The sequence below is a fragment of the Watersipora subatra genome, chromosome 2, assembly GCF_963576615.1.
Source record: "Watersipora subatra chromosome 2, tzWatSuba1.1, whole genome shotgun sequence".
In the NCBI taxonomy this organism is placed as follows: Eukaryota; Metazoa; Bryozoa; class Gymnolaemata; order Cheilostomatida; family Watersiporidae; genus Watersipora; species Watersipora subatra.
Window position 1 is genome coordinate 7,327,233 of NC_088709.1, and position 18,993 is coordinate 7,346,225.

Here is an 18,993-nt window from a genome sequence, read left to right on the forward strand (position 1 = left end):
ATAACATTTTTGTAGCGTTCCATTAACCGAGCGTTGATGTATTTCGCTGAATATGGTAACCGTTAGCTGAACTTCATGGTTTTAATTTACAAAGATTAAAATTCTCAAGCTACGTCGCTGTATGTTTTGTTTGCAAATGGCGCTGTTCTGTCGTGATGCATGTATAATAGCTCACTCGTAATTTTGAAGTTCCTTCTTTGACCGTACAGTGATTTTTATACCATGGATTAATCAAACGATCTTTGTTACGCTACATGGCGCCAGTAAGTTTTGTTAATTTGAGGGCTTACTTTCAGTCGTTTGAACAGAATGCCTTGCTTATTTTTCTGCTGAAATCAGCTATGTGTGGTTTGGGAGAAAATATGTTATACACAACAGTTACTGATCCGAACCCACACACACAGCATCAGTGTTGAATTCGCTTTGTCATCTTATTCTACTTTGGCTGTGTTTAGGTTATGCTCGTTTGCTTAGCTTGTGTGAACTAATTTCATTATTACTGGTTCAAGTACTGGCGAAAGTGTTAAGCTATTGTAAGCAATAGGCCTACTGATATTTACCAGTAAAGGTAACCTTTTTTATTCTATATGTCCAGAAATTAAAATACACAACTTACAGGATTTTAAAACAATAATATTAATGACAAATGGTTAAAAAAGCCAATAAAAGTTACACCCTCGAACTGAAGTAAATTCTACTCGACAAGGATAGACAACTAACTCAAGAGCGAGTTCACACAAACTCGATGAGTCAATAAACAGACTTGTGGGTGAGCCGATAAACAGACTCGGGAGGGAGCCAATAAACAGACTCGAGAGTGAGCCGATAAACAGACTCGATGGTGAGCCGATAAGCAGACTCGTGGGTGAGCCGATAAACAGACTCAAGAGTGAGCCGATAAACAGACTCGAGAGTGAGCCGATAAACAGACTCGCGGGTGAGCCGATAAACAGACTCGCGGGTGAGCCGATAAACAGACTCGCGGGTGAGCCGATAAACAGACTCGCGGGTGAGCCGATAAACAGACTCGCGGGTGAGCCAATAAACAGACTCGAGAGTGAGCCGATAAACAGACTCGATGGTGAGCCGATAAACAGACTCGATGGTGAGCCGATAAACAGACTCGATGGTGAGCCGATAAGCAGACTCGATGGTGAGCCGATAAACAGACTCGATGGTGAGCCGATAAACAGACTCGAGAGTGAGCCGATAAACAGACTCGTGGGTGAGCTGATAAACAGACTCGATGGTGTCTTTTCTCAACTATTACACCCTAGCAAACCAAGCGCAATAATTCTTGATGCTCGGTCAATAGCACTTATAGTGAATGCAGCTATGATACGCTGGCTAATATCACAATGCTAAAATCAGAAACAGTGACAAGAATGTTATACACTATTCGCTTTTCAAACTCAAGCAGAGCTTATTTGTAAAGAACGCAGTATCTTTGTTGGTGTTATATTTCTCAGTACCAAGCAGTAACACACCAACAATGATCAAACCGGCAGGTTATATAGCAATCCCAAGAAAAATCCACAATTGATTGGCTGCACAGTAATCAGGTCAACCAATTCCACAATAACATATTTCGAATACAAAAACGATAACATTTGTCACTAACTAATCACGCAATACGAGTATTAATAATTTTTTTTAGTGTTTGTATAGTAACATGCAAATCTTAGAACAATATGGTAATAAATGGTTAACATAAAAAAATTGCTAGTATCACACATACATACACTCCACATTGGACAAGTGTTAAGCGTGCGCCTTATAAATGACTATTCAAATTTGTCTGATTTGCGATGAACGTAATATAGATCCGTTGAGTTAGCAATTTGAAGCTGCCGGATTATAGGCTTAGAAAAGACGTCATCAACTCTTACGCATTCTGACGTTTACAAATACGGGTACACACTGATTGACAGCTCATTCGCTTTTACAAGCATGAAGTGGGGTCCAAGACCATTCGCCCATCGGTAGATCCTATCGGGGACGACAGTGACCCTCTCGGGCTACTGGACTCACCAGTCAAAATCGATTTTTGAGTGCCAGTAGTCTCACCAACCACCTCAGCCCTTTTCAGGGCTATCATTTCCGTTTTAAGGGTTTTGTTCTGCGACGACAATGGTGGAAACTCGGTGTCGTACTTGTCGTCCACTTTTTTTATTACACTGTCTTCTCCTAAGGCAGAATTCTGTCCCAGAATAGCTGATAGCTTATCATTGTCTGTTTGCATTTTGTTGAGCCAATAATTTTGTAGATGCATTGGCTTCTTGGTTACCCTAGGTCGCTGCTTTACGTCAGGGTTGGTTGGCTTCACCGACGTTTCCGCGGCAGGGGGTTCGGGCTCAAAACAAGTTGCTACATCTTCTGCACTTCCCGCAAAGCTTGGTCTGCGGGCCCGAGCATTCTCTCTCGGAAGAGCGCTTGCACCAGCTTCCTGGTACAGTTTAATCCGGCCTTCGTGCTGTACAGACAGTTTTCCGTTTCGCTCCATTTCGTACGTTTGATAGGGCAGAGATTTGGTAATGCGGTAAGGCCCAACATACTTGGGTTGAAGCTTTGTTCCTCTACCTTTTGTCTTGAAGTATGATTTGAGCCAGATTTGATCACCTTTGACAAATTTTGGCTCTTCTTCACTGTCATCCGTCCGAGGTTAGCATTTTTGATGCTGTCGTAGTTTTATGTATGCGGTCTGCATGTCTTTTTGTAGTTTTGCTGCATACTCGTCCTCTGTAAAATCCAACCCGGTGGGGTAGTTGACCAGGAGGCCATGCGGCAGTCGGACATCTTGCCCTAGCATCAATGAGTTGGGCGTCTCTCCAGTGCTTCAATGTGGCGTAGCCCGTATGATCCGCATGATTTGGGGCACTAGGTGATCCCATTCCTGGTGTTCTGACTCGGCCAGCATAGCCCTCAAGGAATTTCCCAGTGTCCGGTTCAATCTTTCCACTATCGAATTTCCCTGTTGATGATAGGGAGCGCAACGGGTTTTCTTGCAGTTCCACAGTTCACAGCAGGCCCTAAATAGAGCTGACTCAAACTGTGCTCCTTGGTCCGTGTGTATATTTCAGGGATCCCAAAGTAGCTGAACACTCGCTCATCTAGAACCTTAGCTACTGTTGAGGCCTGCCCATCACGGATTGGAATGGCGTCGTACCATCTGGTGAAATGATCTGCGAGGACTAAAATCTGGGTGTTACCTTCGGTAGTCTCTGGCAAGGGCCCACATAAATCTACTGCAATAACCTGCCATGGTCTTCCGGCCCCCAGCTTGTTTTGGGGATCAGAATGTCGGTGGCGTGCTGGTTTTGCTTTCTGACAAGCAACACATCCATTCACCCACTTCCTGACATAACTCGTCATGCCAGGCCAAAACCAATTTTGGCGGATTATGGCCAGGGTCTTATTAAAACCAAGATGGGCAGCTTGGTGCGCGGTCTGTGTTACCTCTGCTTGTTTAACACGGGGGCATACCACCCTTGCGACTCGTCTACTTTGATAAGGCAACTCTATGTGCAGCACACCAGATTCATTTTATTTTAGGTGCTCCCATAATTTAACAAGCTTTTCTGCCTGACATCCTAGGTACCGGTCTGAAGGGGCTTTCTGTTCCCGGACCCCATGATACACATCCCCAATGTGCTCATCCAACTCCTGAGCCTTGGCCAAATCAATTTGCCGTCCCGCTAGATGAGTGGATACTGCATCAATGCGTACTGGCTGCATTATTGATGCTTCAGGGACAAGGTAGCGTTGGCATTGCTTGCAATCTTGGCAGATCTGCCGACTTAGTCCGTCTGCATTATTATGTTTCAGCCCCTTGCGGTGCTTCAAGGTAAATTCAAATTCCGAAAGTACCTCGAACCATCGGGCTAGCTGACCTGTCGGCGTCGAAGCTCGCAGTAACCATGGCAAGCTGGCATGGTCAGTGCGTATCTCAAATTTCCATCCATATAGTTGCAGACGGAAAGGTTTTAGGGCCTTCACAATAGCCAGTAGCTCCAGCCGCGTCACACAATAGTTCGTTTTTTCCGGTGAGTGCATCTTAGAATAGTATGCAATTACTCTCTCTTGACCATCTTGTTCTTGTGCCAGGACCGCTCCGGAAGCCACTTGGCTTGCGCCCGTATCTAGAATGAATGGTTTCGAGTAGTCCGGATAGGCCAGCACCGGCGCAGTTGTCAGATGATTCTTGAGAGTCTGAAAGGCATGCTGACACTCGTTGTCCCAGCAAAATTCTGCTCGGGTAGAACACAACTGGCTGAGTGGTCGAGATAGCTCCGCATAATTTGCAATGAACCTGTGGTAATACCCACAAGTGCCCAGAAAGGCCTTGACATCAGACTTATGCTTGGGCAAGGGCCATTCGCTAACAGCTTCAATTTTGGTCGCATCGGTTTCCACCCCATCAGCGCTCACCACATGCCCCAGGTAATGCACCCTCTCCCCGAAAAGCGTGCATTTAGATGGCTTCAGCTTTAATCCGACAGCCTTGAGTCTGTGAAAGACTTCTTCTAAGCGTTCTAGGTGAGTGTCAAAATCGGCAGAGAACACAATTATGTCATCTAGGTAGATCAACAGTGTGCGCCAATGCAAGCCCCGTAGAACTGTTTCCATTAACCGTTCGAATGTAGATGGTGCTGAGGTAAGGCCGAAAGGAAGAACTTGCCACTCCCAAAGACCGGATCTAGTAGTAAAAGCGGCAGCTTCTTTGGCAGAACTTTCTAGCTCCACTTGCCAATAGCGACTGGCAAGATCTAGAGTACTGAACCACTTGCTACCACCTAAGGCATCTAAGCTATCATCAATTCTAGGGAGGGGGTATGCATCCTTGGTGGTGAGTTCGTTCAGCTTACGGTAGTCCACACAGAAGCGCCAGCTGCCGTCTTTCTTTTTCACCAACACAACTGGGGAGCTCCAAGCGCCATGGCCCTCCTTGACTAGGCCATGTTTCTTGAGCTCTTGCACTTGCTTCTCTATTTCTGCCTCTTGAACAGGGCCATGCCGGTAAGACCTTTGTTTGATGGGTCGTGCATCTCTAACCAAAGGAATGGTATGCTGGACAACAGCTGTCCTTCCAAGATCATACTTGCCTGTACTGAAAATTGACTGATTTTTCTGCAATAACCCTGTTGCCCTTTTTACTTGGTTATCGTCCAACCTATGACACCATTGTTGAAAAGCATTCTCAAGGTCTTCCGGAAGCGCTCCGTTGGTCGGCCCCATGTTTGGGTTATCTTCCACCGCCCCGGCTATGGAACAGCTTGCAATGGCCTGTCCCGACTTCAGCTCAATTTCCGCATCTGAATAGTTCATTATGCGTATACAGACATCTTTATTTTTCGGTTGATGTATGGATGAGGCCACTACTAGCCCTGGCAGCCCGCCAGTGTGCTCTATACACGCTGCCCCATGCCTCCAAACGCGATTCAACCTAGCTTGAACAAGCTTCTCACTACGGGGTGGAATGGATGTAGTGTATTTGGCCTGGACCTTGACCTGCAAGGGCTCTCCGTTGGCAGCACAGCAATCGATCTTCTGTCCTTGGCAGACCAGCTGATTGTTCTTGAAATCAATCTGGCAGTTAAAGTTCTTGAAGAAGTCAAAACCCAGCAGGATATGGTTATCTATTTCGGCAATGAGAAAGTTCGTTACAAATTCTTCATTGCCCATCTTCAATGTGACTTTCGTTGTCCCTTCCAATGGAATTCGTTGGCCATCTGCAAGCACACCCTAGCCTTCAAAAGGTAGGGGGTGGGTGAAGGAAGACGGGGGTAGCTGTTGTAGGACTCTTTTAGGAATTATGGATCGGGAACAACCACTATCGAGAAGAAGCAAAAATTTTGTCTTTCCTACCTGAGCCCGAACATAATACGATGTGGCCTCGAAAGGTTGACAGAAACTAACTAGTGTGTCACCCCTTAGGTTTGGTTCAGCTTGTCCGGGGCCTATGACTGCTGAACTGATTCGTTTACCGCCTTCTTTTGTCTGCAGTCACGAGAAATATGTCCTAAACCCTGGCAATTGTAGCAGCGTATGTCCTTGGTGGTTTGAGGCCTCCGGTTAGCCGCCAGTCCATTTAACAGCTCACGCTGGGAGGTTGCCAACTGTCTTTGTGACTCCACCAATTTCTGGGTTAGTTCCATTTGCATGGAAGCAAATTTATCCAGCATTTCCTTTTGAGAGTTGCGAAACTCTTCAGCCTGCAGCTCTATTTGCTTTTTCAGGTCTTGGACGTCCTCTGTCTCTAACCGGTGGATCCCTACATCGGCAGTTGTCATTGAGCGATATTTATGGATGATATCGACTGCCTCTGCGAGAGAACTTGGTGGTGACAACCGTAATGTCCATGCCAATTGTGGCATTGTTGACACTGCACACAGAACTTCCTGTTTCGTTTGCTGATCCTGTTGATCAGTCGTTAAGTTTGGGTACGCCTTTTTCACCAATGTCATTACTTTTTCCCCAAATTTATGAACACTTTCTTTAGGTTTTAACTTCAACCCCCACAAAAGAGTATTTGCCATATCTGTAGTGAGTCCATACTGCGATTGTAGCTTATCGTACACTTCCTCACATGAGTCGCCAGTAGCTCCCATTGTAGCAGGGCCCTTTAGGGATAGCCGCAGACGTAGCTTCTTCTCAGCATCACTCCATCTATTATGTTTAGCAATGGCTTCATAGCTAGTGATGAATGTGTCTACATCTTCTGTTCCATCAAATGTGGGTGCGGGGATTGGATGATGTGGTGGGACAGCTGCCTTCATGTGCGGTTGCCCTATTTCTTCCTCATCGCCACTGTAATGGTCACGACACCCCCGTTCCATTTCTAGCCTCTCTTTCTCCAACCTTTCTTTTTCTAACCTCTGTCGTCAAGTGCGTGTAGGCATTCTGGGTTCGTCTAGAATGCTCTAGCAGAAAAATCCCACTGCTGCCACCAGTGAAGTAAATTCTACTCGACAAGGATAGACAACTAACTCAAGAGCGAGTTCACGCAAACTCGATGAGTCAATAAACAGACTTGTGGGTGAGCCGATAAACAGACTCGAGAGTGAGCCGATAAACAGACTCGATGGTGAGCCGATAAGCAGACTCGAGAGTGAGCCGATAAACAGACTCGAGAATGAGCCGATAAACAAACTCGAGAGTGAGCCGATAAACAGACTCACGGGTGAGCCGATAAACAGACTCGCGGGTGAGCCGATAAACAGACTCGCGGGTGAGCCGATAAACAGACTCGCGGGTGAGCCGATAAACAGACTCGAGAGTGAGCCGATAAACAGACTCGATGGTGAGCCGATAAACAGACTCGATGGTGAGCCGATAAACAGACTCGATGGTGAGCCGATAAACAGACTCGATGGTGAGCCGATAAACAGACTCGAGAGTGAGCCGATAAACAGACTCGTGGGTGAGCTGATAAACAGACTCGATGGTGTCTTTTCTCAACTATTACACCCTAGTAAGCCAAGCGCAATAATTCTTGATGCTCGGTCAATAGCACTTATAGTGAATGCAGCTATGATACGCTGGCTAATATCACAATGCTAAAATCAGAAACAGTGACAAGAATGTTATACACTATTCGCTTTTCAAACTCAAGCAGAGCTTATTTGTAAAGAACGCAGTATCTTTATTGGTGTTATATCTCTCAGTACCAAGCAGTAACACACCAACAATGATCAAACCGGCAGGTTATATAGCAATCCCAAGAAAAATCCACAATTGATTGGCTGCACAGTAATCAGGTCAACCAATTCCACAATAACATATTTCGAATACAAAAACGATAACATTTGTCACTAACTAATCACGCAATACGAGTATTAATAATTTTTTTTAGTGTTTGTATAGTAACATGCAAGTCTTAGAACAATATGGTAATAAATGGTTAACATAAAAAAATTGCTAGTATCACACATACATACACTCTACATTGGACAAGTGTTAAGCGTGCGCCTTATAAATGACTATTCAAATTTGTCTGAATTGCGATGAACATAATATAGATCCGTTGAGTTAGCAATTTGAAGCTGCCGGATTATAGGCTTAGAAAAGACGTCATCAACTCTTACGCATTCTGACGTCTACAAATACGGGTACACACTGATTGACAGCTCATTCGCTTTTACAAGCATGAAGTGGGGTCCAAGACCATTCGCCCATCGGTAGATCCTATCGGGGACGACAGTGACCCTCTCGGGCTGCTGGACTCACCAGTCAAAATCGATTTTTGAGTGCCAGTAGTCTCACCAACCACCTCAGCCCTTTTCAGGGCTATCATTTCCGTTTTAAGGGTTTTGTTTTGCGACGACAATGGTGGAAACTCGGTGTCGTACTTGTCGTCCACTTTTTTTATTACAGAGCAATGGTCCATGTTCTTTGCCCAGACCTGTACGGCTGCGAGTCTGGACAGTCAAACGATAATCATGACAGTTAATATATATATATATATATATAGGCTCAGCGGTTGGAATAGGAGCCATAACAGTGAAGGAAGTGAGGCCTCAGCAGACGGAGGGAAAAAAGCTGATTCATTAGAGCTGTTCTCTGTTATAAATATCTCTGTTAGCCTGTGAGAAGATGTTTAGTCAGTCTGGCTCTTTTGTCATGTTGTAGTGGGTTAGCGTTTCAGTAGTTCTGTCTTAAGCAAATCATCGGAGTGTACGAATTGGAAGTTATGACCAACTCCTGTTGTTTTGATCATGTCTGGTAGAGGTCTAATTTCTTTTGCATGATTTCCTGGCAGGCCAATTAATGTTTCTTTCTTCATGGATTACTTCTACCGGAAGTTTCTGGCTCGCTTGTAGATGGGTGTATGATGATTGTCTTTTTTGATAGTCCTCTAATGTACTAGGTTCTTTTTTGTTCGCGGTAATAATGCGTCTATCTCTGGTGGTTTAAGTTTTCTCTATTACGCCATATGCTTTTGCTAATACTTCCAAGACAACAATGCCTAGATAAAACATGCAATTTATCTAAGCGTTTATAAATTTAAGTTGGGATTGTACTTATATCTATGTCATTAGCCACACTTTAATTTCTACTGTAGGGCTGTACGCAGACGATGCATTAATGCATTACCCAATCACCAGTTCTTTTTCTATTCTTTCTAGATATTTTCTAAAAGGATTTAAATATTTGAGAAAGCTGGACACAGAAATAGAAAATGTCTTAATACATCCATTAAGTGCTCCATTATAACTTTTGGTACCGCCAAGGTAGTCAATGTTCATAGTATTCCAATACCGACTAAACAATGTGGTTTTAAATCGTGTGAATAGTATTAAATATTTACGAGTTTCTGTAGCAAGTGATTTTAACTGAACTAACCATATAAATAAAAAACTTTCAGACTTAAACACAATCTTTCTGCAGCACTACCTAAAATAAAATTACTAGCTTACAAAGCACTCTGTCAACCAAAGGTAGAGTTTGCATCAGAAGTGTGGGATCCGAGCTACAAAGATCACATACATTCATTTGAGATGCCACAGAATAAAGCAATTTGTCAGTACAGACGCTCCCCAACTTACGAACGAGTTACGTTCCGAACGATCGTTTGTAAGGTGAATTCGTTCGTAAGTTGCTTCAGTGTTATATTTTGTATTATAATTTATGTTTAAGGCATATATAAGTATATTGAAGGTTTATATAAGTATGTTTAAGGCTTGTATAAGTAACATGTATTGGTTTTGTACTGAAAAAAATATTTAATAAAATGGAGAGAATACTGGTGGATGCCGAGCCATGACACTGCATTTCTTATTTATTGTATACATGTGTTGTCCTTTTTATTATATCGCTGTTTTAATCGTTATGCTATTACTTATCGTTGTTGTCTTCTTTTTGTATGTGTTGTCATTTTATTATATCGTTGTTTCACTTGTTATGCTATTGTTATATCTGATATTTCTTCATAACACTATCACTTACCGTCACTTATATTCTTGTCATACCAACGCGCTAGTGGTCCTATTTATTCACCTTGTTAGCTGGTGTTCTTACCGTTAGCCGAAACGGTTGATATTATTGTATATAAAGGAGCTCGCTCACTTAGTTGAGCAGAGCAAATAGCCGTACGCTCCTCGGCTAGTGAAATTTCCTATGCTAATAAAAAGCTGAATGAAACTACACGCACTCTCTTCTCTTATTTATTAGTCTAGATCGTGCCAAGTAGGCCTAAAGGCCGGTAAATTCCTTTACAATACGTACAGTAAAAATGAAAAAAAGTTCTTCGCACACTGGAGATACGTTCACGCACTTATGTGCTGCATCGAACTGGGCAGAGGAAGGTGGATGCTGAGTGGTGCTTCTGAGAAGTGCCTCTTTTTGCTGCTAATACATCGGTAATACCGTCACTAATAGCATCGGACATACGCGCAGACATGTTCGTATGTACCGTTGTTCGTAACTCGAATGTTCGGAAGTAGGGGAGCGTCTATAATGTGAAAGGAAAGGACAGTGTAACACCAGAGAAGGAACTGTTGAGTCTGGAGTTACCACAACACTGAAGACAACTGCAACGAGTTGAAACCTTTCACTTTGTTTTCCAGTCAAAGGAACAGTCCTTTATTGAACTAAACACTGTATTGAACAAAACACTAAATACTGTTTTAATGAGCGCCCGAGCACATGCAAAAATGCCGATAGCTTTTTCGACAAACCAAAGACACTTATTTCAGCAGTTTTACACCGAAAACTTAGGCCTATGATTTAGCGTATTTTATACTGATAGTTTTTACTTTCACCCAAGGCCGATCTAGAAGCTCTATTTTAACTTGAACGGTCAAGCTTAAGTACCTACACTATAGCCAATAAGGAAAAAGCATTTCATCAAGCCTGTGTACAGTGGTTAGGATTTGTATTTATTTTTAGCTAATATACATGTATGTATTTATCTAGCTACTGGAAGTATATTAAATGACATTGAATTTTTAGTAGAATATGAATAAACTGAATGTGAAAAAAATCGGAAAAAAGGGTCAACAACAAATAAAGATATGAGATAAACAATTCAATAAACATAAAAAGATGAAAACAGAATAGAGATGGTGTTTTCCTATATAGGAAAACACCATCTCTATTGTTTTCACCTCTGCTGCAAAGTTATTTATAAACTATATAGTTTATAGAAAACTTTGCAGCATCGCTATTTTTGTTGTGTTAGTGCAAAACGCTGTCCTTGCAATGATAGTGTTGTAAGGGTATAGTGCCACTGACATTTCGCAGTCTAACCAGGCTGTGGAAAATACCACTCATTCATTAGTCGCTTGGAGCGATGGTATGTTTGCATGCGTCATTGCAAGCGCTATGCGAATTCCTAAAAGTATTATTTTCGTCAACAAGTAGAAGTTCTTCAAGTTAGTAGAAAAGTGCCTCTGGTTTTCGCAGAAATTTTGTTTCGGTTTTTTGTACATACGCTTTTTGACCTGGCTAATTGGGGAATTCAGTCATACACGGTTGTATGTAATGTAACAGCTTTGTTTGGTTCTCTTTTGTTCAAATGTGAGTTAAAACATCTGGTACTTTCATAGCTAGAGCCAGGTATTCTTAGAGTTATAATGAGTTGCTTAGGTACACCAGCTTCTTGTAGAATGGTATTACTCAGTAATTTATCCTATATTTATTGGAATAAATTCCTAAATTTTCTCCTTTTTTGTACTACATTTTCACCATCACTTAATAAAACTCACATTACTGTTATTTGTTAGCAAAATTTATTCAAACTGAGTTTATCAGTGAAGATCTAGACAAGGAATCTCTGCTTCCCGTCTAGCATTCCTTCCCAATTGTTTTTGTAAAATTTTGCATTCACTCATCACGATCAGTAGATTTGTCGATTTATGAACTGAATAACTACATTGTACAATATCAGGTTTGACAACTTAAACCACACAATCACCAATAAACGCTGGATAAGCTGAACATTGCTTCTAAAATCACAGTAAAGAAATGAGTTACACACTGTACTTCAAGCAGATAAGTTTCAAGAGTACCTAACGAAGATCGTGGTTTGATTTGCCCAGTCCTAGGAATGGCGTTTCTGAAGTTGAGAGCTGGTCATTTTGCACGTGATCCTGTTCTGTTGCTTTTTTTGGTGTGCTTCAGCTTAGCACAACAATTCACACTTCTTGTTTTAATCTCACTAAATGTGAGCTAAAAGCCTTCACCTTTATGATTATCATTTTTGTCTTTTTTGATATGATCCTTTTCATATAGCGGTGGTAAAAGGTAGCTCAGTGACAATATATTGGATGTTCAATGTTGGTTCAATCTTAGAGACTTTCTGAGAGTCTTTTACAATTGCACTGTGCCCTTGCTGCTTGTATTAATATTTCTTTTCAGTTACATTGAATACTACTAACTTCTGTATAGCAAATCAAAACAAACAAGTGTTTATGATCTATATAGTTGTCATCGTCAATATTTTGTCATCGTCTAAAATTATATTACCTGTTTTCAACTTCGTTTTCGCTACACCATAGAATACTTAACACTGAACTGAGAGATAGCGAATATCACATCTCGTTCAGGCGTTGCGGAAGGGATTTCAGCAAATAAAATTTTGGCATCTTCGTTATTCTAACGTATTCAGCACAATGACTGTCAGATTTGAATTTCAAGAAAAGTTTTTGTTGACGGCATATGGCAAAACAATGTCATACGGCAAAAAAATCTCATATGACGAAGACGAAAAAACATTGTGTGTGACCTTGTAAGGTGAAAAGACCATATAACATAGACATTGTAACCCGGAGATGTCTTGTACTTCATTGTTGAAAGGGTTCTGATGACATATATATTGATAACTTGGGCTAGATAGATCAAGTAATAACAAAACAATAGCCAAAACGAAATGCCCTGTTTTCGAGTTATAAAAATGTGGCACTTGGCGCAACGAATGATGCGACATTCAAAGGGTTAAGGTACTTACATGTAAATAGCAATACATTACTTACTTACCTTGTCAAGTGGTATTGCATAGCGGTCTGTGTTGTGCAATAAGTGTATTTTTTCCTTGTAAGGTTTACACCAACTAAATTAGACATGCAAATGCCTTAATGGTTTAAAGGAGTTTAGGTAAACTTTGACCTTTGACACCTTTCGTAGCTCTTGCCCTTTCACCTTTTTCTTTTTGTGCTAGAATTTAGATTTCTCATGAGCTATGACCTACAATGTAAATGAGATCTATTTATTTATAGTTTACAAACTATGGCACTTTTCTGCTATAAACATATCGTGTTGTTTGTTAGTGGTTTTTCATTGACTGTTTGCAAGTCTGTGGTGGCTGGCTTGAATTTACAGTTAGGAATTATTTGTTTTAATCTGTGTATGTATCATAGCATGTATTATACAAAATATGTTTGGTTGCCGTGTTACTGATTTTATGAGAATTTTTGTTCTGGTGTAGCTAGGGACTCCAACCCTTCCCAACTGGGACAATGTAATAACTGTGCAGTCTGAGACAGTGAAAGATATTCCCATCGCTGCTTATGTGCTCATCGCTGTCGGAGCTTACGCTGTAGTAATCGCCACCATTCTCATGATTCGTCAGTGTGTGTTGGTGAGTATGACAGCTATGACTTGTACTAGAAATCAATAGGTTATTGATTATTGCAGATTTTTATTTTGTGCTCAAGTAACGCAATTCTGACATATCGAACATTTTCTTTTGCAAATGACAGTATAAGAATCTTTATTTCAACAACAGCATTTTGGAAATAAAATATTATTTCCCACATATTATGTTATGCTACATTATTAACCTGTGAGTAGGGATTTTACTTTTGCCCATTTCAAAGAATTTGTTTGTATCTGAGAATCCATTTTTATTGTTTAATATTTATCATAGCTTCTCTCTTTATTTGCTACAACCGTGCTGCTTATAAGCAACTTCTCATACTACATTCTCTGACAACAACTCTTTTCATTTTTCTGACTGTTGAAGCTGGTATATAATGATAGACTCCAGGAAGGGTCATGACCTCTCCTTTATTTTTAGTGGTGTTTGGAAAGTTCACAAACCATGGAGCTATTCTGCTTATTTTGTTAGGTTAATCAACTACCATAAATAGCTTTTAGCTTATCCAAGTCTCTTTGTCGCCTCTCAAACTTCTTGGAAGATTGTGTCACGTGTTAACGGCAACGCCGTTTGTTGAAAATGAAATGGTTTAGAAAATTTGTTGTATAAGCCTTTTGGACAGCTGGTGTCTCCTTTAAGCTTCTTTAGTTAACTTTAAAGCTTCTTTATAAAAACTACTAGGGAATGCCAGGCGTTGCATGAGTAATAAAAAAGTTTTTACAAAGATGATTTATTTTTAATCAACATATATAACATCTACTTCTACTGTTCTAACTTTTCAATACCGGTGTTTATCATACTTTTTGGACTATTAGTCGCTACTTTTTTCTGATGTTTTGAGCCATACGGCTTATATAAGGGTGCGGCTATTCTGTGGCCTTTTCTTTCACCGCTAGGGTGCATTAACCGGAATCTCTGGTTAGTGCGCTTCTAGCGGTAAAAGAAAAAATGAAACAATGCCTAACGGTACTGTTAAGTTAGGCAATGGGTTAAAAGCATCGGTTAGTACGGAACAGTGCCTAACAGCTGCTGTGCCTACGACAGGTTTAACTTGATTTCAATAGTCTAGTTGGCCATGTGATTTTAAACATTTCTATTCATGTATGGGCACACATTTTGTATGGTATGGCTTCGCGCATAACGTTACCTGCAGTGTTGCAGAAGCCACAAAAAATATGCACAAATAAGTAGCCTATGTGCCCAAGTTATTTCATGGTATAGCCAGTTAAACAGGGTAGTGTATTGGATACACGCCGGTCTGCAAAACTGGAGGTTGTGAGCTCAAATCCAGTGCGCACCAGATTTCTCTGGATGGACAGACAAACATTGAGATTTATACGTATAGATAAGTTACTGATGATACTGTAGGCCAAAGGTCTGTGCGGAGAGTGTCGGTTCAACTGCTGTCAAGGATCATGTGGTCAGTGGTGTGTGGAGGCGTGCCATGCTTCCTGTGATTGCAAGTCACCAACAGTCACCGGTTGTCTCGATGCCATCTGCCCTCAGAGAAGGGTAAGATCAACCTTACATGAATAGCTAGTCATATAACGAAGGTACTAGTCTAGATTTGATTAGCGCATGTCTTATAGTCTTCTGCAGCTAAATTTTCACTGAGACACACTGCTAGTCGTATGGCTACATGCGGAGGAGGTAATTCCAATCTTCATTTATCAGCAAGCGGCGAGACTTGCAAACACCAGCTATTCTAGACATTAATGATCTAGTTGTTCCTCTCTTTTTATTTGGGCCTTCCATATATCAGCTGAACACTTGTACCTTCGATGCTCTCTCACTCTCGGTGCTTTCCCATTAATAACATATTGTAATTAGTCTTTCGTGATTGAAGCATCTTTTGGTGGATATTTTTTAATCTTGTTTTTAGCGATGTTTTTCTTACAATAGATAAGAGATTACTGACAGAGAGGTGGATTGTGTCAGTGGTATTATGATATATGATGTTATATATCGGTAAAGTCTTTGAGCTTATTTATTTGACTGTACTGTTAGATAACATAACATCTTGTGAGAGTAGAAGGTGAACTTTTGCGTCTAAAGCTTTACTCGGTCGAAATTTTTAGGAAGAAAATAAGTCATTAGGGAGACTCCTGACATGTTTGTTTAATTCAATTTTAAGTGTGATGAGCAGGCCGTGAATTTGATGGCAAGGTATTGATTGTTACCAACTCCGCAACATAAAATTAGGAATTGTCTTTTCCTTTTATTCTCTGAGCAAGTTGAAGCCATAAAAGAAGCTACTCTTTGTATTCCAGTATCCTTACTAGCTGAACTGATGTAATGACTTGCCTAAATCAATGTTCCAAAGTCGTTTTATTGAAACATTTGAGAAACAGGTCACAAACTTTCACATTCTTGTCTCCTCACCGTTTCTTTTCTATAGTTTTACTAGAACTAGTATGCTAGACTTTCTATAGGTAGATGCACTCATATTTTCTCAGCTTGCATGTACCATAAACACATGTACATTTTTAATATTGTATAGAGCGTGATTCACCTCATCTCTAAGGCCTGCAAAACTATACAGTGGACCCTCGCCATACGAATATATTTCATTCCAGTGTTGGCATCGTAAGGTAAAAATGTCGTGTAGAGGGGTATAGAAACCCAGAGCAATTATCTAATGCAAACACTCCTTGCTAAAAATCATCGAAATTTTAAATACGGACTGCACATATTAAAAATTAGTTACAAAAGATGTTAACCTTAGTAACTATAATTGCCTACAACAACTTTAGTGTATTTAATAGTTATGATCTGCTATAAAATGTAACATTACAATGCACTATGTGCAGTACATATCGTGGATAGTTCTTACCTTCAAGAGAGACATATAATATAAATGTTGAATTTAACTTAAATGAATTTAGCTTACTAAACACGTAAAGTTGAGTTTTAGTATGTATTTTACTAAACTTCAGCTTCGTCATATGCAAAAATGTTATCACTGATCTGTTTCCAGTTTCATTTTCACTATAATTAATAATGAACTGAGAAAGAAAAGCATCGTATTTATATCATGCATTGTGGGAAGGATTTTGGTGAATAGCATATAGGCATCTTCGTTTTTCCGACATATTGAGCACGCCAACTGCCAAACTTTAATTTCGAGAGAAAATCTTTTGATATCGTATGGCCAATAAGTGTCGTATGACAATGGTGAAAAAACATCGCGCTTCAGTTTGTAAGACGAACAAGTCGTATAAAAGGTCATCGTAACCCGAAGGCACACTGTACTGTTTGTTGGCAAGTTTAATATTGGCTTCCATCTGTTTATTGCTGTCGCAAAGTTAGTTTTCTCACCCTTTGAGTTTAATGTTGGTTACCTTCATGCTGTCAAAGTTACTAGTTACACTCGGTACTGTAAACATGTTTAGTATGTCCTGTCCTTTATTTGCAGCACATGAACTTCGCTGATGCCATCATGTGTCGGTGTTGTGTTGAGGAGTGTGGCTGCTGCGAAGATGGCTGCCAGTGCGGTGATTGCAACTGTAACATGGGCAACTGTGACTGTGAGAGCATCAATTGTCTCTGCTGTGAATGCAAGCTCGGGGGCTCCAACCTCCCTCCACCCCCACCTGCCCAATAACAAGGATGCTATCAAGATTTATTTTGGATCTCTCTACGCGAGCATCTGAAGGAAAGATCTCTAACATACCGTTCTATGCAATCGATGTGATGAGCTGTCTAAATTATCTATCGAAATTCGGATGGATTTATGTATAGAAGTGGTTATGTTCTCATGCTTCATCGCAGCTCATTGTTTAGAAAATCCCTCCATGTATACATAATGTTTTCAACAAAATATTGTAGATAAACAAGTTTTATCTATATGTCATGTTCTTAGCTTGTAATCCTAATAATATAACTAACCAGTTTTAAGGCTGTCTGAGTAACCCTCATCGGTCATCTTGCTTTTACAAAGTACATTAACTACAGTTTATTGGTTTGTAGCACCTTTTTACTGCTATCCTATCCGTCCGTGAGTGTACATCTTATAGTCTCCAAACGCTATTTGCTGGAGATTTAGTAGACTTGAGGCCTTTGTTAGCTATTGCACTGTATGGTATTGCATTCAATATAATAAATGCATTTTATAGCTGTTAGTTGTCTTGTCCTTAGGTTGTTACATTTGAGGTCTTCATCTGAGGTTGTGATCTCAAACAACGGCAGCAAGATTGGTGGTTAGTACGGATAGGCAGCTATATTAATAATGAGAGTGTGGGAATGTTTACAGTTCAGAATTTTCAACTGTGTATATCCAAGTCATATACAACATTCACCATATGCTAATTTCATGAGATGTACCACATTCATGTCACGCAAAGGTCATAAGGTCAAACACACCGCCAAAGGTTCATGTCAAATATGCAATGCACTAACAATAGGGAACAATGCACTAACAATGCACTAACAAGTGTAAGCAATGTTATGGCTGACAATCACATATCGTAGATCTTCCTACAATTCATACAGAAATATAGCAACATTATCTAGGCTTATAAGACAATGTGGCTACTGTGCTGTTTCTAGGCATATTGCGTCTTTCGCTTGATCCTAAACACCTCCAGCTAGCTGTACGCTAGTCATTATGTATGAGACAGCCAATTGGTTGCAAATTTGGTTTTTCGTAAAGGTACGCTGATAAGTTCTATGAAGGTGGTAGGTGTGGACTAAAGACATTTCATATTAGCCTGTGAAACGACTCGCTGCCTACTCCAGTGAAGTGGGTTTATTGATGCATTTTTAAGAGAAGTGACTCCTACTATAGAAACTCGTGGAATAACCAAGCTGCTAGAGTAAGATGTGGGTTGTAAATATCCGTATTTTCGCTAGTCTGTTGTGAGCCTTATTCGCACTGTTAAGCTTACAGCATGACTTTCAATAAATATATAAATTTTAAATCTACATACATGTAAATGTGAGTGTTTGTCGTCCGGGTGTCTAGTTATAGTGATAAAGCTTAACTAGGCTAAAAATACACTTCGTACTGGAATTGAACTCAGAGAACCCTGGATCTGAGGGTAGGCGTGCTATCTACCACACCAAACAGCTCACCTGCTATACTACAGAATAATTGTGCACACGCTTGTTAAACCTCCCAAATCTTAATGGCGGTTAGTTAAAATACGCACGCTTCATTTTAGTCTATTTGCTAAAAGAAAAATATGTGCCCAGGTTTTTCAAAAATGCTACAAATATATGTATATAGCATAGACTTAATTAAACTTACATGTATAGCACACATTGAAATGAACCAACACCTTTATTTAAAAGGTAGAATGGTGAATGTTGTATAGAGTTGATCAGGATTAAATATAGTTCAAAATTGGAAATTATGCGCTTTGAGTGCAAAAACTTGTTTATTACCGGGCATTCAGTAG

The 18,993-nt window shown here is 40.5% G+C and overlaps 1 protein-coding gene across 1 annotated transcript; it reads left to right on the top strand.

The window, feature by feature from the left end:
• Positions 1-123: 123 nt before the first annotated feature.
• Positions 124-17,665, top strand: LOC137387825 (keratin-associated protein 5-4-like). Its single transcript, XM_068074337.1, has 4 exons — positions 124-263; positions 13,424-13,576; positions 14,963-15,106; positions 17,010-17,665. The coding sequence occupies exons 1-4, from the start codon at positions 255-257 to the stop codon at positions 17,196-17,198; spliced, it is 495 nt and encodes a 164-aa protein (XP_067930438.1). The 5' UTR covers positions 124-254; the 3' UTR covers positions 17,199-17,665.
• The last annotated feature ends 1,328 nt before the right edge of the window (positions 17,666-18,993 follow it).

Excerpts from the sequence above, each read along its gene's own strand:
- LOC137387825 (XM_068074337.1), top strand. Across the intron at positions 13,577-14,962 it reads TGATTCGTCAGTGTGTGTTG|GCCAAAGGTCTGTGCGGAGA; the intron begins GTGAGTATGACA and ends ATGATACTGTAG. Across the intron at positions 15,107-17,009 it reads CCATCTGCCCTCAGAGAAGG|CACATGAACTTCGCTGATGC; the intron begins GTAAGATCAACC and ends CTTTATTTGCAG.